This window comes from Rutilus rutilus (assembly GCF_951802725.1).
Source record: "Rutilus rutilus genome assembly, chromosome: 8".
NCBI lineage: Eukaryota > Metazoa > Chordata > Actinopteri > Cypriniformes > Leuciscidae > Rutilus > Rutilus rutilus.
Window position 1 is genome coordinate 25466142 of NC_140222.1, and position 19702 is coordinate 25485843.

The 19702-nt window shown below is 37.5% G+C and overlaps 1 protein-coding gene across 5 annotated transcripts in view; it reads right to left on the bottom strand.

Moving 5' to 3' along the window:
- Window positions 1-2359: 2359 nt before the first annotated feature.
- eps15l1a (epidermal growth factor receptor pathway substrate 15-like 1a) overlaps window positions 2360-19702 on the bottom strand; it is a 28381-nt gene continuing 11038 nt past the window's right edge. For 2 of the 5 annotated variants that reach the window (XM_084415851.1, XM_084415849.1), the window contains 10 exons: window positions 18212-18409; window positions 17830-17994; window positions 16546-16651; window positions 16291-16341; window positions 14746-14882; window positions 14592-14652; window positions 12200-12282; window positions 11919-12009; window positions 8281-8486; window positions 2360-5366 (listed from right to left, as the gene is read on the bottom strand). In XM_084415851.1, the coding sequence (XP_084271977.1) occupies window positions 5220-5366; window positions 8281-8486; window positions 11919-12009; window positions 12200-12282; window positions 14592-14652; window positions 14746-14882; window positions 16291-16341; window positions 16546-16651; window positions 17830-17994; window positions 18212-18409 (1245 nt within the window). In that variant the 3' untranslated portion in view covers window positions 2360-5219. Of the gene's footprint in view, window positions 5367-5941; window positions 5959-8280; window positions 8487-11918; window positions 12010-12199; window positions 12283-14591; window positions 14653-14745; window positions 14883-16290; window positions 16342-16545; window positions 16652-17829; window positions 17995-18211; window positions 18410-19702 lie in introns of all 5 variants that reach the window. The other 3 variants (XM_084415853.1, XM_084415852.1, XM_084415850.1) reach the window with 2 other exon arrangements.

Here is a 19702-nt window from a genome sequence, read left to right on the forward strand (position 1 = left end):
CTTTTCGGAGTTGCTGTATAGTTGATAAATCAGCCAGGTTAATGTGTGCCGTTTCAGCTTACAACGATTCCCTAATCCTCCAATGAACTTCAAGGGTCTGCTACAAAGGTCACATCCCTTGAGATAGCAGAGACTTGACACTATTCACCTAGGAAATGGTTTTTAACCTACATAAGAAACTGATAAAGACACCAATGATGCATTTAAGATTATGTTAATTGCCTGGCTTCAAGCCAGAATGCTCCTCGGGTTTCATGCAAAAAGATAAAAACAAGACTCTTTTACATTTTTGTAAGAGTGAGCGATGGTATTATTAAAGCCTTGAGGGTATTCCTAATGCTGGCAGCAAAACGTTTTAAAATACAAACTATAAATGACCTTAGATGGAAAAAAAACCTGAATTCTCTTCTAAAATGTACCCACCAACCAGGGATACTAATTTAACTCCACTTCCTCTCCTGGGATCAATCATTATAGCCGCACCTGGAGAGATAAATTCAGTTTTAAAAACATGCTTTATTCAAACTTAATGAACTAAATACACAAAAAATAATGAGGTTGCAATGGAAAAATGTATTGGAATTTTGTTATACCACTCAGTATCGTTTTGTCCATGTAGCTGCTTTGTTTTCACGTGTGCTTTTGGTGCAGACTCCTTTGGAAAGCTTGGGAATGTCATGGGAAGAGTTTGCCACCTGCTGGACTTGCACGGGAATCGTCTTAGCGGAAGACACTGTGAGCCATTGTACAACTTGTCAAAACCTTTTCGTAGTGATACATCCCATGGAGCCAACGTCAGGACATGATGTTTCGTACGTCATTTGGGCCAACTTGGGACAGACCATCAAAATCCAGGCGAATAGCTGCATCGGGAGGCAATAACATTATATGTCAGTTCCTCAAAATCACCTCAGCACCAACAAAACAAAGACAGAAAAATGATAATCCCCATGGTTGAAGAAAAACCACATTTGTGTGACAACATAATGGAAAGTGGCCATCTGGCTTACATTTCCCAGCATACCTCTAGCTGACGGTCCTGGTGGAGTGCAGAAGAGTGTCCGTCAGTGCACCGCAACATCCCCAGGGCAGCATTACTCGGTGGAGAGCCCTTTGCTTCCTGGCCCAGGCCCAGCTGATTAAATACACAAAATCCAGCCTGGGTCTGGAGCTCTTCACGAGCAGATCGAGGTCCGATTAGTCAACGCGCTGATTTAAATCAATACCCGTTCCGAGCAATTTCTGGCGCGGGAGCGGGCCAACATTTCCCAGCCAGCTGTCAATACGCTCAAGTCCGTGAAAGGGTCCCCTCGAATCCAATCAACCAAGTGAGAGCGCACTGAGGATCTTGTTACCATGATGACCCCATCCAGACCTTCAACATGTACATGTGTGTCGCATTTAACATACTCACCTTGCTCTGGTAAAACACAAGAGCATTATTGGCACACCTGGACCGTCTCGCTTGACATAGCCATTATTCCCAGAAACTCCCTGCTTATGTAAGCAAGATATGCATTTACAAGGGTCAAAGATGTTTTTCGTAAACAAGTTATTAGAAATGTCAAGCATTCCCAACAAAAGTAAAATAACTAATGAGGCATGTGGAATAAACATAGGGAGTCAATTCTGGGAGGCTCTTTGGACGCGTTTTGATACTCAAAGTTCACAAGCACACAAAACTAAGTAAATACCAATCTCGGAATTTCCTGTTACAGTTAACATTCTGTGTGCAGGTTCTCATGTTCCAAGATAGTTTCCACTGGGCTACAAGGAAGTCCTCAAGAAACTAGAAGCTTTACAAGTATGACTCAGTCTTTCTGCATTCAGATTGGATTTCTGACTTTAGTAGATACAATAAAGCAATTTAACATGCAGTATTATACAAGAATTTCCCCTACCGTTGCACCTTGGGCCTACTGAGAAAAACAAATGCTGACACAATTTAACCCAAAAATAATGATCCCAACAAGGTTTTTTAAAAGTCACGCTTAATTTGTATTAAAGACACTGACAAATATCAAACTAAGTGGCATCAGCAAACAAATGATGCTAGACCTTTCCTTACAACATTTTTCCAAGCGATTTTCATTACAATTTTAACTGGTCAGTTCCCTTCAAGTTCGCAGAGGTCTAGTTCATCAGATTTAACTATGGACACGTTTTTACTTAAGGCGCAGTTACATTTGGCTAAGCATGTGAGATTACTATAAACACAGACGGACAAAAGTGACAAAGTCAAATGTCAACAAAGTGACATTTACACACTTTTTAGTGTCCGAATAAATGTTGGGGTTTCTGGTTATACATTACACCATTTGAGACAAACACGTGAATTGAATAGAGTGACGTATACATGCGTCTGAAATGTTATCTTTTGTTTATTCTGTGAAATCAAGGGACAACATACGGAGCATGAACATTTCCAAAGGAATCCAAGCATCACTAATCACTATCAATGCAGTCTGAAATCCTTAAAATGTTTAGAGTTACACATGTGCAGTTACTCATGTTTCATAGGACAAATATAACACATAATATACATGGTTTATGTATAATCTTATGCATTTCTCTATCGGGTTAATATCGGTCTTATCTACACAGGCGAGGGGTTAAAGGCAGGCCAAAAAGGAATGCATTCAGCTCGTTTTATGGGACATAAGCCCCAAATTATGACAGTCACTAAAAAAATATTCACTTTTTTTCTTTAAAAAGAGAAAAAACATGGATAATAAAACAGGATATGAAAACATTAAATGAATGTACAGGTATTACAACAAATAAAATATACAAACTATTGCACAATGGAGGTATAAAGGACAAATACAGCATAAAAGGAGCGCTAAACAAAATGTTTGCGATTTTTTTTTTTCATTTGAATGGTTCGGTTATCTTGTTTATTTATTTTTGTAACAGTAGAAGGCAAAAAAGCCGGGACCAAAGCCCCCAGTATATGAATAACCCACTTGCCTTCATTACGTCAAAAAAAAACCTTCATAGGCCAAAAACTGACGTTATCTGTGTCTGGGACACACTGGCTTTCGATTCCAGTCCTGAAGACGTACGGTTGAAGATTAGTGTAGTACTGGAATCAGATAAACCAGGGTTCAAAAACCACCGCACGAGTTTCATTGTGAGCTAGGCTCCATCTAATACATTTTAAATAAGACAAAGTAACACTGTTTAGTGTGACACTAACATGACCAGGGAGTGTCAAGCAGCTATTTGCGGTCAAAACAACACAAGCTAATTGGGAGTAAAGAAAAAAAAGAGGAACAAAGTAAAAAAAAAAAAAAAAAAAAACAGAAACAGAAAGATGACGTAGCTGAAAGTTAGCAGTGTACTGGGATATGTCACAGTTGTTCGTCTTAACATTACACATTTGTGTCCACAATGTTGAACATGAGCATCAATCATCACGCAGAAAAATTCGACCTGTAATGACCAACCACATTACAGATACGAAGAAATTCCAATGATTCAAGGTTGGATGAATGAATACAGATCATTCACGGATAAAACGTGGTAATAGTACCAGTAAAACAGTCTACTGTTCAAGAACAGCAGATGGTACGGTAAAAAAAAACGTTGATATTACGTGGTACGATAATTCAATCGTACAAAAACACAGGTTTGAAATGTGCCAGGAAGTACCATCACCAAAACGTTCAAGTCAAATTCAACGCTGACTAAAAGGTAGGGCAAAGCAAGCAGTAAACGACAACAACAATTGCCAGTTTTTTAAAGGAATCTACTGCGCCTGAATTCACAAAGTTCACATCGCCGCATATTTCATTTTGGCTAATTTGTGCTTTTAGCTACCAACAGGGGTTTAGTACTCCTGACATTTTAACATTTAAATCCGTTCGGCAGATGTTCGCATTTAAAGAAGGAAAAAAATGCGTTTCACATTCAAGCAAAAATGCTATCACTATGCCACGGATTATGCCGAAACACACTTAGTAACGAATTGAAGACGACGAAAATCTAAACGGAAAAATCTATTATCAGTTCCCTCATGGTGGCATCTGTTTTTGTTTTATGCAACCAAATTTTACACTATAGTGCAGAACTCAACAAAAAGGCTGGCTCATTAGATTGCATGTGTGAAAGACTTTCAGGCCAGTTGGCAAGTCCTTTTCCCAAAAAATCGTAGACTTGTTGATTTTGTACGTACATTTAGATAAAACGATAGATAGAACAATAGAACGATAGTATGAAAGAACAATAGATAGAATATATAGAACAGAGTAATCGATAAAACAATCGATAAAATTATACGACAAACCGATAGACGAATCGAATGGACAGAAATGTAAAGAAAAAAAACTCTTTTAAAGAGAATGTAACATTTAAAGGAAAATAAAATAAATTCTAGAATAAACTTTGTCATGAGGCCCCCAAAAAAACCTTACTGTTGAGTCCTGCAGTGGTGTTAACCAGCTAAACCTTTTAACATGGTAAAAATAAAAACTATTTAAACAATCAGTGCAGTTGTAGAAGTTTTGATGATCCTTCTCATCTGAACAGTTCTGTGAAAGAAAACAAGTTCACTTCTGAATCAAACTCTTAAACGACGCTTACGAAATCACACTGTCATTTGTTCAGCTTTCCGTCACGTCAAGATCTCCCTACAGACGTTTAGTCTGCAGGCTCTGCTGTAATTCCAGTGTGTACCGTACTGACTACAGCCAGGGCCAGTAAGTTATCATTTAACAGATGCTTTTTATCCAAATCCACTTACAGTATGCTTACAGCGATTGAATTCAAGAAGAAACCTGGAATTAAGTGCCTTGCTCAAGGGCTCGTAGCGTCGGTAATTCAAGTTTCTGGTACGAACCGGGATCAAACCGTAACTTTCTTGGCGGTTTCAGTCCCTTTTTTCCCCACCAGTGGAGATAGTGATCTGCAGAGACCAATAATGGTCTTTAAATGTCCATGGCTCTGTTGATGCACATTCACACACAAACACACACACACACACACTAATACACTTTAAATAAACTATATGCTCCATCTGAGAGGTTAATGCAGTGCATGTAGAATGAGTTAGCTGATTCACAAACCATAGGCCGCCCTCCTGCACATGAACACAAAAGGATAGAGGTTGAAACTGTCAGGTACTGTGTCCCACTTGCAAGTATTTTATCTTGGTCCATCACGCACGCACACAATCTTCGCTGTAGTGTACAGAAAGGGTGGATCTGAGGGGATGGCGGTCAGGCGTTGGACATCTCGGCCTTGCTGAGAGCGATGGCCAGCTCCAGGTCTTCCTGCTCCTGCTGGCGCAGTCTCTTCAGCCGGTCCCGTTCCGCTCTCTCGCTTTCCCGCTTCGCCCACTCCATCTGCTGGGCTTCATTACCAAACTGGGCCGGAAAAACAGGAACACGCCACATTAAGACCCATCGGTCCCAAATTGGGGATTGCACAGTGGTGTGAAGTTGCGGTCTGAACTGATCGGTACAGTGCTTTAAAAAAATCCACTTTAAATTGGTACATAGATTACACTTGCATATATATAAACAGCTACACAGATAATAATCTTTTTGTGCCACGTTTTACCAAAAAGTGTTTTGATATTAGAAGTCATCAAAAAACATTAAGCATGTAATTTCTGTGCCATTAGCAACACCAATCCATCTGACAGTGAATCAACCAATGAGGTGAGTTTGGGGTTTGTCCTAACAATGGAAGACCGTTTGAAACTTTAGATTTTTGCAGATCTGTTCGGTGCTGATAAGGGTACAGAAATCAATCTGCTCAATATCCGCTGATGAAAGATTAAAAATCAAAAGTGCACAGTTTGATCTCACGCGTGTACAAATGAAAAATTTAAGCATGCATGGCTCATTTTGAACATTTCTTTGTCAGTGACCTTCAATTGAAATTGCAAAACAGCAAAAGACAAGAAAGATTCACCACATTTTCAGACAGATCTTACCTTATTTCGCTCAGTTCCTGCAAGAGAGGAATGGATTTAAAAAACACAAAAGAGATTTACACCAAACTACCACGCAACCATCCACCGAACTGCACACAAATGCCGATTGGACACCAACAGACCACTACCACTGATGACTCATGATGGACCTTTTTAATTTGGTCATTAATAGCGAATGATGTCATGAACGTGCATTGATCTCATGCAGCAAGAAAATGACAGAAGGAAAAGACATTACAAAGCTTTTTCAAATCGTGTACATTGATAAATAGGCGTAATATTATATGCAACACAACATGCACACTAAGCTGACTGCAGGAGCGTGAGAGCATTGCTAAACCACCCTGGAGTATATCACATACATAAACTCTAGCTACAAGTGACATATAAATCTTGAAAACTGTTTTTTGAAAATACAAAGTAATAACACCGCTGGATTTATAGTAAAAATCATCATTTTCACTGTAAACGATGCAATTTTCGTTCTTCCAGGGAGTTTTTGGTCACATGGTAAATCAGAGATGGTTTAGCAGGTCCATCGCACCCAAGTCATGCAAAGCGATACTAAGGACAGGAGGCAGGGCGGATGAAAATGATGCTACGTCAAACACTAGGATCAAAGCGGATTTGCAGTATGGAGCGCACACTGATCCCATGCGCAGAAAACAACAGCCTGAGAGCTGAGTAGTGATACTGACACTTCCCACGTCATACGATCTCCTCTTATCAACTTCGAAAATGGACCCCCAGTCATTTTTGGGAATACTTTGAATTCAATTCTCCTCCTAAATCAACTTTTATGTGAGCTGAAAACACATTGGTTGAGATAAGATGATGATGATTACGCTTGTTCCACTAACTTGTGGAAGTGTGACTACACGGCAGATGTGTCAATACAATCTGCCCACACTTCTTGAAACATGAACTGATGACTGATAAAGAGAACGGTGAGAACCAAAGTTGGTTCAGGAGGACTTCATTAGAAGGCTACTTGATATAAGAAAGTAAACGAAATAACTTCATGCTTTTTTTAACATTGGTAATTCTATAAACGATTTGCTCGAGGGAATGAACGTTTCTCATAAAGGCCAATCAGAGGATCAAAGCTGCAGGATCATGAAACAAAAATAACAAACTAACAAACTTTTGAGATGCAAGAAAATTTACGTTTCTTTTTGAAAACGATCAGACGGTTCAACTTTGCGGACCATCAGGCGAAAATAGACACATCGGTAAAACAAACGAAAACGAAATAGGAGATGAAAACACTGACATTTGATTACACTAACACTGATGTTGTTTAAGCAAACAAACTTTCAGGATGCAAGAAAATTTACAGTCTTCTTAGGAGCCAATCAGATTGTTCATTTTGCAGACAAAAATAAAAAACAAGAGGCGACAATACTGACATCAGACACAACAATAACACTATAAACACTGACGTTTTGTTCTAGCTAACAGACTTTTTAAAATACCGACACTGGGCACAGATTATGCTTCAAACACTGACGCTAGTGAAACGGGTTTCCTTTAGGAGCCAGTGAGATAGTCCATTTTGCAGACAATAAAGCTAAAACACTGACATAAAAAACTTTGTACAAAAAGCTTTTAGAGAACAATCTTTTGGGTTTCGAGAAAATGCAAACTAAGAAGCAAAAATACTGACACGTTCACATCGATTCTAATGATGAACACTGATGTTTTTGTAGGTCACTTAAATTTACAAGTAAACATGAAAATATCTGATAATTTGAAACCCCTGTTTTGCAAGATGCTACATTTTTACTGTCAAACTAAAATTCGCAAAAACGATATAGTATCTCATCTTGATTTTAAATACATTCCGCAAAAAACAAGACACATTTGCATCAAAGCTAATAAAAAAAGTCACAGAAGAACAGTGAGAAGCCACATTAGCTTAGCTGAGGGCGCTTGGTTTCACCGAGTGCGACTGCTCCTCTTCCCACAAGCCCGTGCAAGTGCTTAGCAAAACGACATATGACATCATACCCATGTGCACCACAAACAACTGCATTTGAGTCACTGAAAGAGAGAGATGTCTGGCTGCTTGATTAGGGCTTATTATCCAAAATTCTGTGCGTTGGTGAGTTAATCACAGATAGATGGACTGCAGACATGGAGGAAAATAAATGAGTAGCCGGGACAAGGCGACAGACTGAGCGGTACAGAAGCCAATGGTGCGGTCTGCTCTAGGAAACCTCACTGATGATCGCTAGAAAGCACTTTTTTTTTTTTTGGATTGTTGGTTGGGTTTAATTGGATTTTGGAAAGAAACAAGTGGACCGGACAAGAGAAGAGTATCACTAAGCTCAACTTACAGAGCTGAAGTCAGCAAAACCCAATGAAGAGTCTTTAGAGGCTTTACTTGAGGCAGATGGAGCAAATGGGTCTTTGCCACTAAACGGGTCTCCAACCCCCTTTTTACTCTGAAACGGATCGACGGGCTCGGCACTGAAGGGCTGGAAGGGATCGCTGGTCTTGGCCGAATCTGCTGATCCCGGCACGTTTACAGGAGTGCTTTTACCTGTTGAAAAAAAGATTTACAGAGCGTCTAAACCATCCGTTGCATTTCATTTCCATTGTGCTAGGTGAAATTACATGGGTTTAAAATCCTTGACTGTATATAGGGGTGTAACGGTACACGTATTCGTATTGCACCGTTCGGTACAAGGCTTTCGGTTCGGTGTTCGGTACGCATTTTCAAACCGAACGGTTCATTGGACCATTTTTCCAGCCGACCAAAATTTTGTTATTTCAAATGTATGCGGGTCGCGTGTGGCAAGCGCGCTCATAATGTAAGACGCCGGCGCGACCAAAACACAGTTCTACATTAAACGGGCGAAACGAAACTGAGCTACTCGTTTATTGTGTGGTTGACGGACCGTTTATAAGTTTGGACCAGTGCAGCGCGAGCCGATCTTGATCAAGCGACACTGTTACTACACAGCGCTAAGAGGTCCAGTAAAGAAATAATTTGAATTCGCCACTTAATAACATCGCTGCGAGATCTAGTGAGAAACATTCACATTTCTCTGTTATTAACGGATCAAACAGCGCGTGGAAACCAGGAAGAAACATTGTGCCATGAACAAACTATCCAGTGTCCACAGATCTGCAACATTCACCATGGATTTACTGTAGTAACACTAACTGCATCCATGGAAGTTTGGCAGGAATAGTAGGCTATAATGCTTTCAAGTAACATTACGTTGGTTTTATTTTGACATTATGAATAAAACTGATGCCCTCAAATGTAAATCTGAACTAAAATAGACCTTTGTTTATAACTACTACAACAGTAGGCTACATTTCATTTTTTCCAAGGAGCTGTTTTGTTTTATATGCTCCTAAGAAGAGTTATTATAGCTCCATCATTGCTCAAAGTAAAAAAAAAAATATATATATATATCATACTTTGTTAGTTTTAATAAAAAAAAATTAAAAATTCTCTGGCATTTCTTTCTTTTTGCTGTATCGAAAACGTACCGAACCGTGACACAAGTGTATCGTATTGAACCGAACCGTGAATTTTGTGAACCGTTACACCCCTAACGGTATAACTTCATAATAACTGTCAAACAAGCTCTGATTGCTTTATTTACTCAATAATAATAATAATAGAAATAACTTTAGAAAATTTAAATGAGATTTACAAAAATTGGGTTACCAACCCAGATCTTTACAGCACAGAAGAAACCAGTCTGATGACTTTAAGACATTTTATAATTCAAACGAGTATTATTAATATTATGAAGAATAATATATAAATAGTAATACAATCCCCATTAAATTGATGAAAAGTGACAGTAAAGACATTTAAATGTTACAAAAAATATATATTTCAAATAAACGCTGTTTTTCATGAACTTTCCATTTATCAGATTTTCATTTCAACATAAGAAATGTTTCTTGAGCAGTAAATCAGCATATCTGAATGATTTCTGAAGTATCATGTGACACTGAAGACTGGAGTAATGATGCTGAAAATTCAGCTTGGCATTACACGAATAAATTACCTCTTAAAAATATATTAAAAATAGAAAAAAGTTATATTAAATTGTAATATTATTTCACAATAATGACTGTTTTTGTGACAATATCTTACCGACCCAAAACCTGTGAATGGTAGTGTAATTCTTAATAATATTGAATTATTAAATAAATAATCATCAAATAATTGTCATTTGCACATCTCTCCACAAGCTCAACCAAAAATCCCACAGTGGTTCAAACGAGTATGATGCGGTATCTCGATTCAAAACAACACTGAAATGTCGGTTTCTTTCAACACGCCCAACAAGAGCACTAAATATGGCTCAACGCTGTTATTATCTTTTATAGGAAAGCAGAATCTTTGCACAAGCAATTTGCTTATTTTAGAGATTTGCGCAAGAAATGTAATCACAAACCGGCAAGGATCTTCGGATAAAAAAAAACTGCTTATGCATACTTATTTCCCCCCCCCTCTTGCACCATTTGCCGAGACTGGCATTCACTTGCTTGTGAGAACTTCAAACTGGTTGCTGGTTCCTCTAAAGGTGTTAACCGCATGTTCAATAGGGCTGTTTTTATACCAGACCAGCAATCAGTTTCTTTCTGTCAGTAAACGGAATACTAAACCACAAAATGACTCCACCCTGCTCAGGGGAAAGAGGTCAAAAACAAGCAGTGCTCTTTAATGAGACAGTGCATTAACACAAATAAAAGAATCACTTTATTACTTTAAATTCAAGTAATTACAGAATTTTTTTTAGGGAATTAATCAGCAAAATACTGCTTGTCTATTGCATATTTTCTTTCAATTTTTATTCAATTTGTTAGTATACTATTGCCATTAAGCAAGTTACTGCTCAAAACACTATATATATCAACATGTTATGGTATACATAATTTAACGCCACTTATATTGTTCGAAATATGTTTGAAGAGAGGGGAAAGGTTAAAATGTTAAATACTCAAGTGTGAAAAGTTGTGGCAGCTAGGCCACACTACCCACTTAGAGTGTGTGAACACACACACACACAGGAAGTGGGGAGGGGTGTGTAGATCAGCACACAGTGCTGGCAGTGCATACTAACCGCAATCATCGAAGCATGATAGCTATACCACCCTGAGCACACCGAACAAACCTCTCTCTCTAACCTCTATACCCAACTTTAAACCTCGGTTACACCAGGAAAGCACTCCCTTGTTTTCTAGGATAAAAAAAAAAAAAAAAACATGTTGCTGCAGAAAAAAAAAGAAAAGAAAAAGAGTGAGCAGCACAGATTCGCCTTTTCCTCCAACTGCCGACTGCAGAGAGGAAACAGCGCAGGTTTCGTTTTCTCCAAGTGATAATGTATCCTTCCATTCAGGTTTGTTTGTGAACCGTTTTGGAGTTGGGACAGAGATAAGAACACGCCACTGCGGACTGGAAAAATTAAAAGAAAAAAAGCTTAAGCAAAACATATTAAGGTTGTACCTCGATTTCCTGTTGACAACCAACGGAGGAAGAGCGAGGATGTCTTAGATACCATTATTGACAGGCAAAATTCAGTTTCGCCAGAAGCTGCAAGACTTCCAAAACGTGAACGTGTGTGAGCTGATGTCAACAACTTTCTGTTCAAAGCCGTTTTACTCTCACTGCTAACAAATAACTAGTTAAAAGAGATGTTACTGCTGCACTTTGAAGATTTTTCTTCTTAAATATCAGTGTCAGAAGCGTAGAGAGTGATCCACCCAAACAACATTCGACGGGTCTTTCATGTTGCTCGTTTAGATTGCTTGTTTTGTCTACATTTTGTTTATTGCACCAGGTTCCCAGCACAACAGCTGTGTATAGTTTTAGTAATCGTTTACCTTGAGATACTAAAAACTAGTTTGATTAATCACCTTTTATGGTTAAGATATGTATATAAACTTTTTGAACAGGGTCACCGTTTGTTTGTGGGCCTCAAGATGAAGGTTAAATGCTTACCACTGGGTGGTTTGGGCCGCGGTGGCACGCTTTTCTTGGGCGGGAGGGCTGGCATGTCTTGTTTTCGACTGAAGGGGTCATCTACGAAGCCCTGTGTTAAATCGCAGTGGAAAGGAGAAGCAGAGGGACGTTATCAGGGAATAAGGTGCAAACCACGCAAATTATGGGTGGAACAATCAATCAAAACCACATCTTACAAATGTCACGCTACAAACACGTGAGAAAGTTAAGTTTCCATTATGCTTAAGAAGGAAAAATAACAAATGAAAGTTGTTCACTACCTTCGACATTTGGCTGAAGTCTGCAAATCCGCTATTGCTGCCGAATGTACTGCTCCCGAACGGGTCCAGAGTACCAAAGAAATCTGGAATTGGCAGAGAAAAACAAATGAAGCATGCATCTCCTATGGTTAAATGTGTCCACAGAAATAAGTATCATACAGTTTGTCCCAAATGTATTTCAAAACAGCCTGTAATAGTACTAAAAGTCAAAAAAATGAAAAAAATAAAATTATGTTAGACATTTTAAAATGTTTTGAGATATATTTGAGGGTCATATTTGTAATAAAATATGAAATTTCTTATCCTGCTTCCACTTTTCTCTGTCGATAAAAGTGGTAATTTGCTTCAGTGATACTTGCTCTCGATAGGACTTTAAATAAAAATCCTTTTATTTTTATTTTTTATTACTTAAAATAAAGGTCAAGGCGAGATCACTGATTTTTCGACCAGGTTTTAATTAAAGTACTAATAAAATATATGTTTATTTTCTCCCAGTCGATTAGTCGATTATTTGGTCGATACGTTCTGGCTCGACCAAAATTCTGATTGGTCGATTTTTTGCCGCGTTCATTTCATTAGTTTTGTCGCGTTCATTTACCGGTAATCAGTTTTGCCGCGTTCATTTCATCAGTTTTGCCGCGTTCATTTCATCAGGTGGAAAGTACTAATTTCTAATGGGGGTGTTTTCAGAGCACCCCTGTTTCACAGGTAACAGTCTGTCTTCAGAACACCCCCCTTGTTTTCACTTCTTTTGGATTAGCCCAACTCACCGGAGAAGACGGACAGATTGAAGAAAGTAGGCTACTAGAAGGTTTGCTGAATATTACTTGATCTGGTTTGTTTAATAAATATTCTTTTTTTATTAAAGTGGACGTGCCTTTTGTGTTTAAGAGTAAAAGCTTTAAGTTAACAGTCTATTTGTGTCTCAGCCGCGAAGCTGAGCTCCTATGTTCAGCCCATAGACTGTAAAAAATAGGTTCAGCCTCACTCTGTGCGAGCAGCGCAGAGCGGCTGAAATGATAGTGTCTGTCAGTTACATATGACAGAAACAATTGTCTAAATTATGTTACATATTCCTCAAAAGTTCTTGTCAACCTCAACCACTGGTGGTGGTTGAGGAGAGATTCCCTGATATGATTGTAAAGCGCTTTGGGTGTACAGTAGTACATATGAAAGCGCTATATAAATGCCTCATTCTATTCTATTCTATTCTATTCTTCTATTCTTGTCATGATATCACTAGTTGACAACATAGTACTATTTTCGGAAATCATAGGCTATGATATTGCGCAGGTGCACGTGATGCAACGCTGTCAGAGCCGACAGCCGACAGACTCGTGTGTCAGACCCATTTCAGTGCAAATGAATTACGTCAAAAACGATTTAATACTGCAAATACCCTACTAGTTTTTTATGTTTATTTATAATTCATTTAGGCGGACAACAAGGCTACCAAGTACTGCGCACACTGCGCAGCTAATTAATTTAACGTTTTTTTTCTAACGTCATTTTTACTCGATTTTAGTCGATTTTTAGTCGAAAACTTCAGGACTTCAGTCGACCAAGATTTTCTTTGGTTGAGTACAGCCCTAGTTTATTTATTTAAATAAAAAATAAGCCAATAAAAGTGGCCAAATAAATACTTCAAGTATTAAATGAGTATGTAAAAACTGAAGTATTTGAAGACTTTTATAGACTAATATCTAATTTAATAAATAAAATGACATTTATTTCATTATTTAAGTCAATAAGTGTGGTTAATATACACTCCTTCCCTTAATCACAATAGCAATTAAATAAAAATAAGATGCATACTGAAGCAATCAATTAGGAGTATATATTTTCCATTGCAAAAATTCAAAACAAAATTGAGACAAGCATCAAGTTGCTTTGTTTTCTCTCTTCTTTTTTTTGCCTTCAACCCACAGGTTTAAAAAAAATGTTTTAAAAAAAAATGTGCTGAGCATTTCCTGGCATCGCCTCAGTGTTCAACAATGCTGCAAGCGAATGCTGCATTAACTGTTTACTGAAACTGCAGAGGAATTTCACGTAGTCGGGGCAGCCAAAGGGCATGCGAGCGGACGTTACTGCATGGGAACTCTTTTGACGGCTTCTTCACACAAGCACTCTCGAATTGTTCTGTGAGTGGTCTTCGAAAAAAAAGACAGTGCGGGCACGAGGTGTAAAAGTTGCATCTTGAGTTGTGTAATGCACCCTGAGCATGTTCATGAGTGAAAACAAGCCATTTTTTGAGCTGATGCCAGATCGCAGGTTCAAGAATGTTGTGTGCAGAAACTAAGAGGCTGATCTCCGCTCAGCATCTTCAAAGAAAGGGAGTGGCAGGGATGATATGATTCAGCTGAGTAAGTGAGAGACGTCGTGCAAACAGTACCTGGGCCTTTTGGTTTCGGGCTGGTGGAGATGAAGGGGTCATTACTTGAGAAATGATGACTCTAAAAAAACAGAAGAGAGGACATGGTTGGGACGTAAGCCAAAAGTTCAAACCTGAAGGGGATTTAATGTGATGTTGTTGATTTTCCGGGTACCTTTGAAGGAAGAGTGGCACTTTTGCTAAAAGGATCGGCATTGCTGAAGGGGTCCGGCTTCGAGGGTTTCTTGAAGAAATCTTCGGAAGAGGTCCTAAATGGGTCGGCTTCTTTGAAAGGGTCTCCGCCGAAAGGATCTGAGAGAGTTTAGACGTTAATGTAACTGTCCAGGGGACATTTCTGCATTCAAATATCATCATTTACCCTACATTATATCATCTTATCACGTTTCTATCTTTAGCCCACATTTGATGAGAGTTGGGGAACTGAAAACCTCATTTATTACTAAGGGGGAACTGTGCCAAGGTACCTGAACATGATGTTCAATACCATGAAGCTTTGTGCAAGAACTGTGGTGTCTTTTGATAAACAGAAATGAAATATTCCATTTTAAACATTTTCTTGCAAGGGAACCGTTACATGCATCAACAACGAGTGGCATTTCATAATTCATTCATTATTAAATTCATTTATATTGCTACGCACATACACATTTATTTAAAATGTAAGTAATATTATTATTAGGGCTGTCAAGCGATTACATTTTTTTATCGAATTAATCGCACATCAACTTAGGCTGAGAAATTACCCCCAAAATATTATTTAAAGTTGGGTTAAATGAGAAAAGCATCAAATAGACATTACAAAAAGTAGCTTTAGCAAGAAAGATTTTATTTTATTCAACATAGAATGTATTACACATAAACTTTGGGGGGGGGATGGGGGTGAGGCTGCACATGAATTGGTATCTAGATATATTTATAGACCAAAAGAGTTTGGTCACCAATATTCTTCAAAATACGTTCCACAAAAGAAAGAATTTTGGGGGAAACTATTCACAAAATATGAAGAAGAAAAAAAATCTGAAATAATATTTAAAGTAAACCTGCCAGTAGATACAGTACTAGTGGTAAACGTCCAAATTAGTAGGTTGTTGAGTCATTCATTAATTCGATCCGTTCAAACAGCTGATTCAAAATTTCATTCAGGATTGAAGTAAATGGCTCTCTTTGTGAATGGGCCACTGAATCATTAGATCACCTGATTGATTCGCTCAAAACACATATTCATTCAAAGGCACAACAGTTCTGCTCTGCATTAGTCATGTGCTTCAGATCTTAAAGTGACCGCACCCTAACAAACCTGTGGCTGTGATGTCTGTCATTAATGTAATGTAAAACATTAAACTCACTGCTCTTGACTGAATCACTTTTGTAGCTTTAATAAGGATTAATCTATATTAACTTTTATTCAATTTATTTATAATAACTTTATTCAATTTCTGTCCATTCCTACCTGTAAGATCAAATATTTAAAATAACTGTCTTTGTTGTTTCCACATTAATTTGGAGATTACCTGTGATATTTTTACAATGTGAAAATATATTACTTTAATATAAACTTTAATGTTATGTGCGATTAAATCACAATGAATTAAAGAAAAATGTGCGAATAATTTTTTTTATCGTTTGACAGCACTAATATATATGTATATATATATAAGTAAAATTGTATGCACTTCATGCATTTTGTTGAAATGGATACCTGCAACTGTGGTGGTCTGCTTTGAGAATGGGTCATTCTGGAACGGATCACCTACAACAAACAAAAAAAGAGAGGGTGATCCGTTTAATAGACTTCGCAAAGGCTACAAAAGCTTGGTCCCACAAATGTGGAATTTGAAATTAAACAGGAATGAATTTACTTAATAATCAACTAAACGGTTAGTACAGCATCCAGACCCTTCGTATTTACTTTGAGCCGATTAAAAGAGAAAGATTAAACGATTACACAACCAACCTTTGAATGGGTCTGTTTTAAATGGGTCTTCAGACTGGAAAGGGTCCGTGTGCATCTCCTGAGGGGTGCTGTTGAACACAGTGGTCTTCACTTTGAAAGGGTCCTCCTGTAATGAGTTTAAATTACCATTAGCCAATGTGTTTCCTTTCTGGAAGACATCGTAGAAGTCTTGTCACATTCGTTTTTTAGCTGAATCTAGCTTCAGTCCAAAAACCATCTAAGTAGGCCAACACTGTGTTCGAGGTCCAGCCGAAAATATTCTCTTTCACTAACTCATTGGAGAAAAAAAATACTTGAAATAAGAATGAAGTATAAATTTCAGTCATTTTGTGCCTACATTTTGCAGTTTAAGCCTCAGCTGTTCCAAAAAACATAAGAAGATCTGTTGGTCAGACAGTGCTGGGTTTCCAAATTGTACCTTTGCATGCGAGGCATAAATCAGAAAGAAAAGCAAGCAAGTTTTCCATCAGAAACCAGAGAATGTCAACAGGAATTTGATTGCAATCACGTGAGTAGTGAGGTTCATGCTTGCTAGTAAGAAAGTATGAGCATGAACATAATCATAAAAAAAGTAGTCAGTTATAATAAATAGTAATAATTTATATAATAAATAATAACAATAATAATACATTAATACCAAATGTGTGTGTATAAAATGTTTTTACATTATTATTATTATATATTTTTAAGATATATATATAAAAAAAAAAAATATATATATATATATATATATATATATACACATATACACACACTATATACATATATATAGTGTATATACATATATACAGTGTATATATATATATATATATATATATATATATATATACATACACAGTGTATATATATATATATATATATATATATATATATACACTATATATTTTATATACAATATATATATATATATTGTATATTTATAAAAAATATATATATATATATATATATAAAAAAAATACAACATAACATTTTTATTGTACTTACAAATACATATTTATATAAATATAAAAACTAATTTTTTTACTGGTACAGACCTTGCATACTAGCTTGATACTACAATTAATAACCCATGGATTTAGTACGACTATACAACTTGGTTTACGTTCAAACTTTGCTTACTACTATGATGTATTGTGCATTCTAAAAATAAATATAGAAATATTGTTTTACGATCAAATTTAGTTTATTGACATTCACGCTCTGAGAGAGGCCTAAAATTCAACCTTAAATACTTCCAACTCAAAAAAAAAAAAAAAAACAAGAAGAAAAAAAGAGACATCTCACCATGGCCCCGAAACCTCCGTTCTCCTTCTCTGGGAAGCCTTCGCTCATGTCGGCCAGGTTGGTCATGCTGCCCCCGTGGGTCCCGTTCAAGGTGCTGCTGTACTGCTCAATGCTCTTACTGATCTCGTGTTGGCTGTCCTGGATCTGGGAGAGTTTGCTCCGCGCCTGCAACATGCACACACGTCAGTTATCTGTTACATACTTACATGCTTAGCACATTCTTCTGACATTATTAAATATATCAGCTTCTGGTGTCTGCCTTCTAATTTCCTAAGGTATCAAATTTGCATGAAAGCGTTTGAAATAACAGACATCTTTAGAGGTTTGTCTCCCCCTAGCGTACACTTTTTGTTTCATACATCAAATGTTCCAAAGGCACAACCTGGTTGATCTCGTCCTGTGTGGCTTTGAGAGACTTTATGATAGTTTCTAGCTGAATCCTGCCAGCTTGTAGACTCTGCTCTAGCTGCGCTTCCTCCTGCTGCAGGCGGTTCAGGTCAGCCTTGGCCCGGCCCAGCTCTTCCTCTTGGCTCTGGAGGTCCGACTCCTGCGAATGGATCTGGTTCTGCAGGGATGAGATCTGAACAGAAATAATACGGATCGGTTTAACCAGGGCTCCAGACTAACTTTTTTCACCTCCGTCCTGGAACCGTCCTGAAAAACGATTTGAACCGTCCTAAAGTGAATGTCAACCGTCCCAAAATAAACATGTTGTTTCTGTACTTTGTTATTATCATCTATAGTTGTTAGTTGTTAGTCACATAACAAAAACACCATTAAAATGTTTATGATTTATAGTATTATATTTATTTAGCTCCATTCAAAGTAATTATCTGTAAACAGGTAAAAAAATGATTAAATAAAAAATAACAGGAGTGTATGCTTTTTTGTATTCATGCAGAATTTTTTATTTTTTTTTACATATACGAAAATTAAGATAAAAATACATACAGCTCAAAACGTTTTGGAGTTGGTTGGATTAAAAAATAACAAATAAATACTGGTGACAACATATCTAAAAAATATCATCATTCTTTATTCTTTCAAGCAGCAGACATATTTATTTGTATGAATTAAATATAATGAATTATTATTAAAGCTATTAACGAGCAGTGAATGCTTTTCTCTTTTTCTTTTGTTGCTTGATCAATACACAGACCGCATTAGGTTTATTACCCACTGTCACTTTAAGACATCGGATCATGTCCAGTGACGTGCGCTGATGCACATCCGATACACTCAAAACTGTTTAAGACATAACCAACGTAGTTTACGTGAATACTCTCCAAAACGGACATTTCGACATAATGCTGTGTGTATTTGTCCATTCAGACACGAAAGAGAGCTCAAAAGTACTCACGCGCTGTATAGGTGTCTATGTGCATGGCGGAACGCTTCGGGTCGGGTGTGTGCGCACAGAAAACCGTACTGAATACAGCTCTTTTTTTGAGTTCTTATTCTTATTCAGATCTATGTCTGCTCTACTCATTCTCCCAGGCGTTTACATTTTTTTACGTTTTATGAGACATGCAGCGCATGTCAACCCGTGTGCCGCTGGGTAGATCAGAACGTTACAGTACAAATGTGCGCATCTACCACAAACGCAGGACATCAGTTCTGACTGGATCGCTTCCCAAATCGTCACTATCTAACATTTTTGTTTAGTTTTTATTCGTTGACGAAAATGTCAATAGATTTTCGTCATGGTTTTTGTCATTCAAAACTAGTTTTTATTTAGTTATCGTCTCGTTTTTGTCTGTGAAAATAAGCCATGTGATAGATGTACCGCGAAACAAGTCTCCGGGTGAGTAGCCGGCCAGTGATAGTAACTATAGTAACAGCATGAGAACGCGCTCCGTTGTAGTCAGCGCTT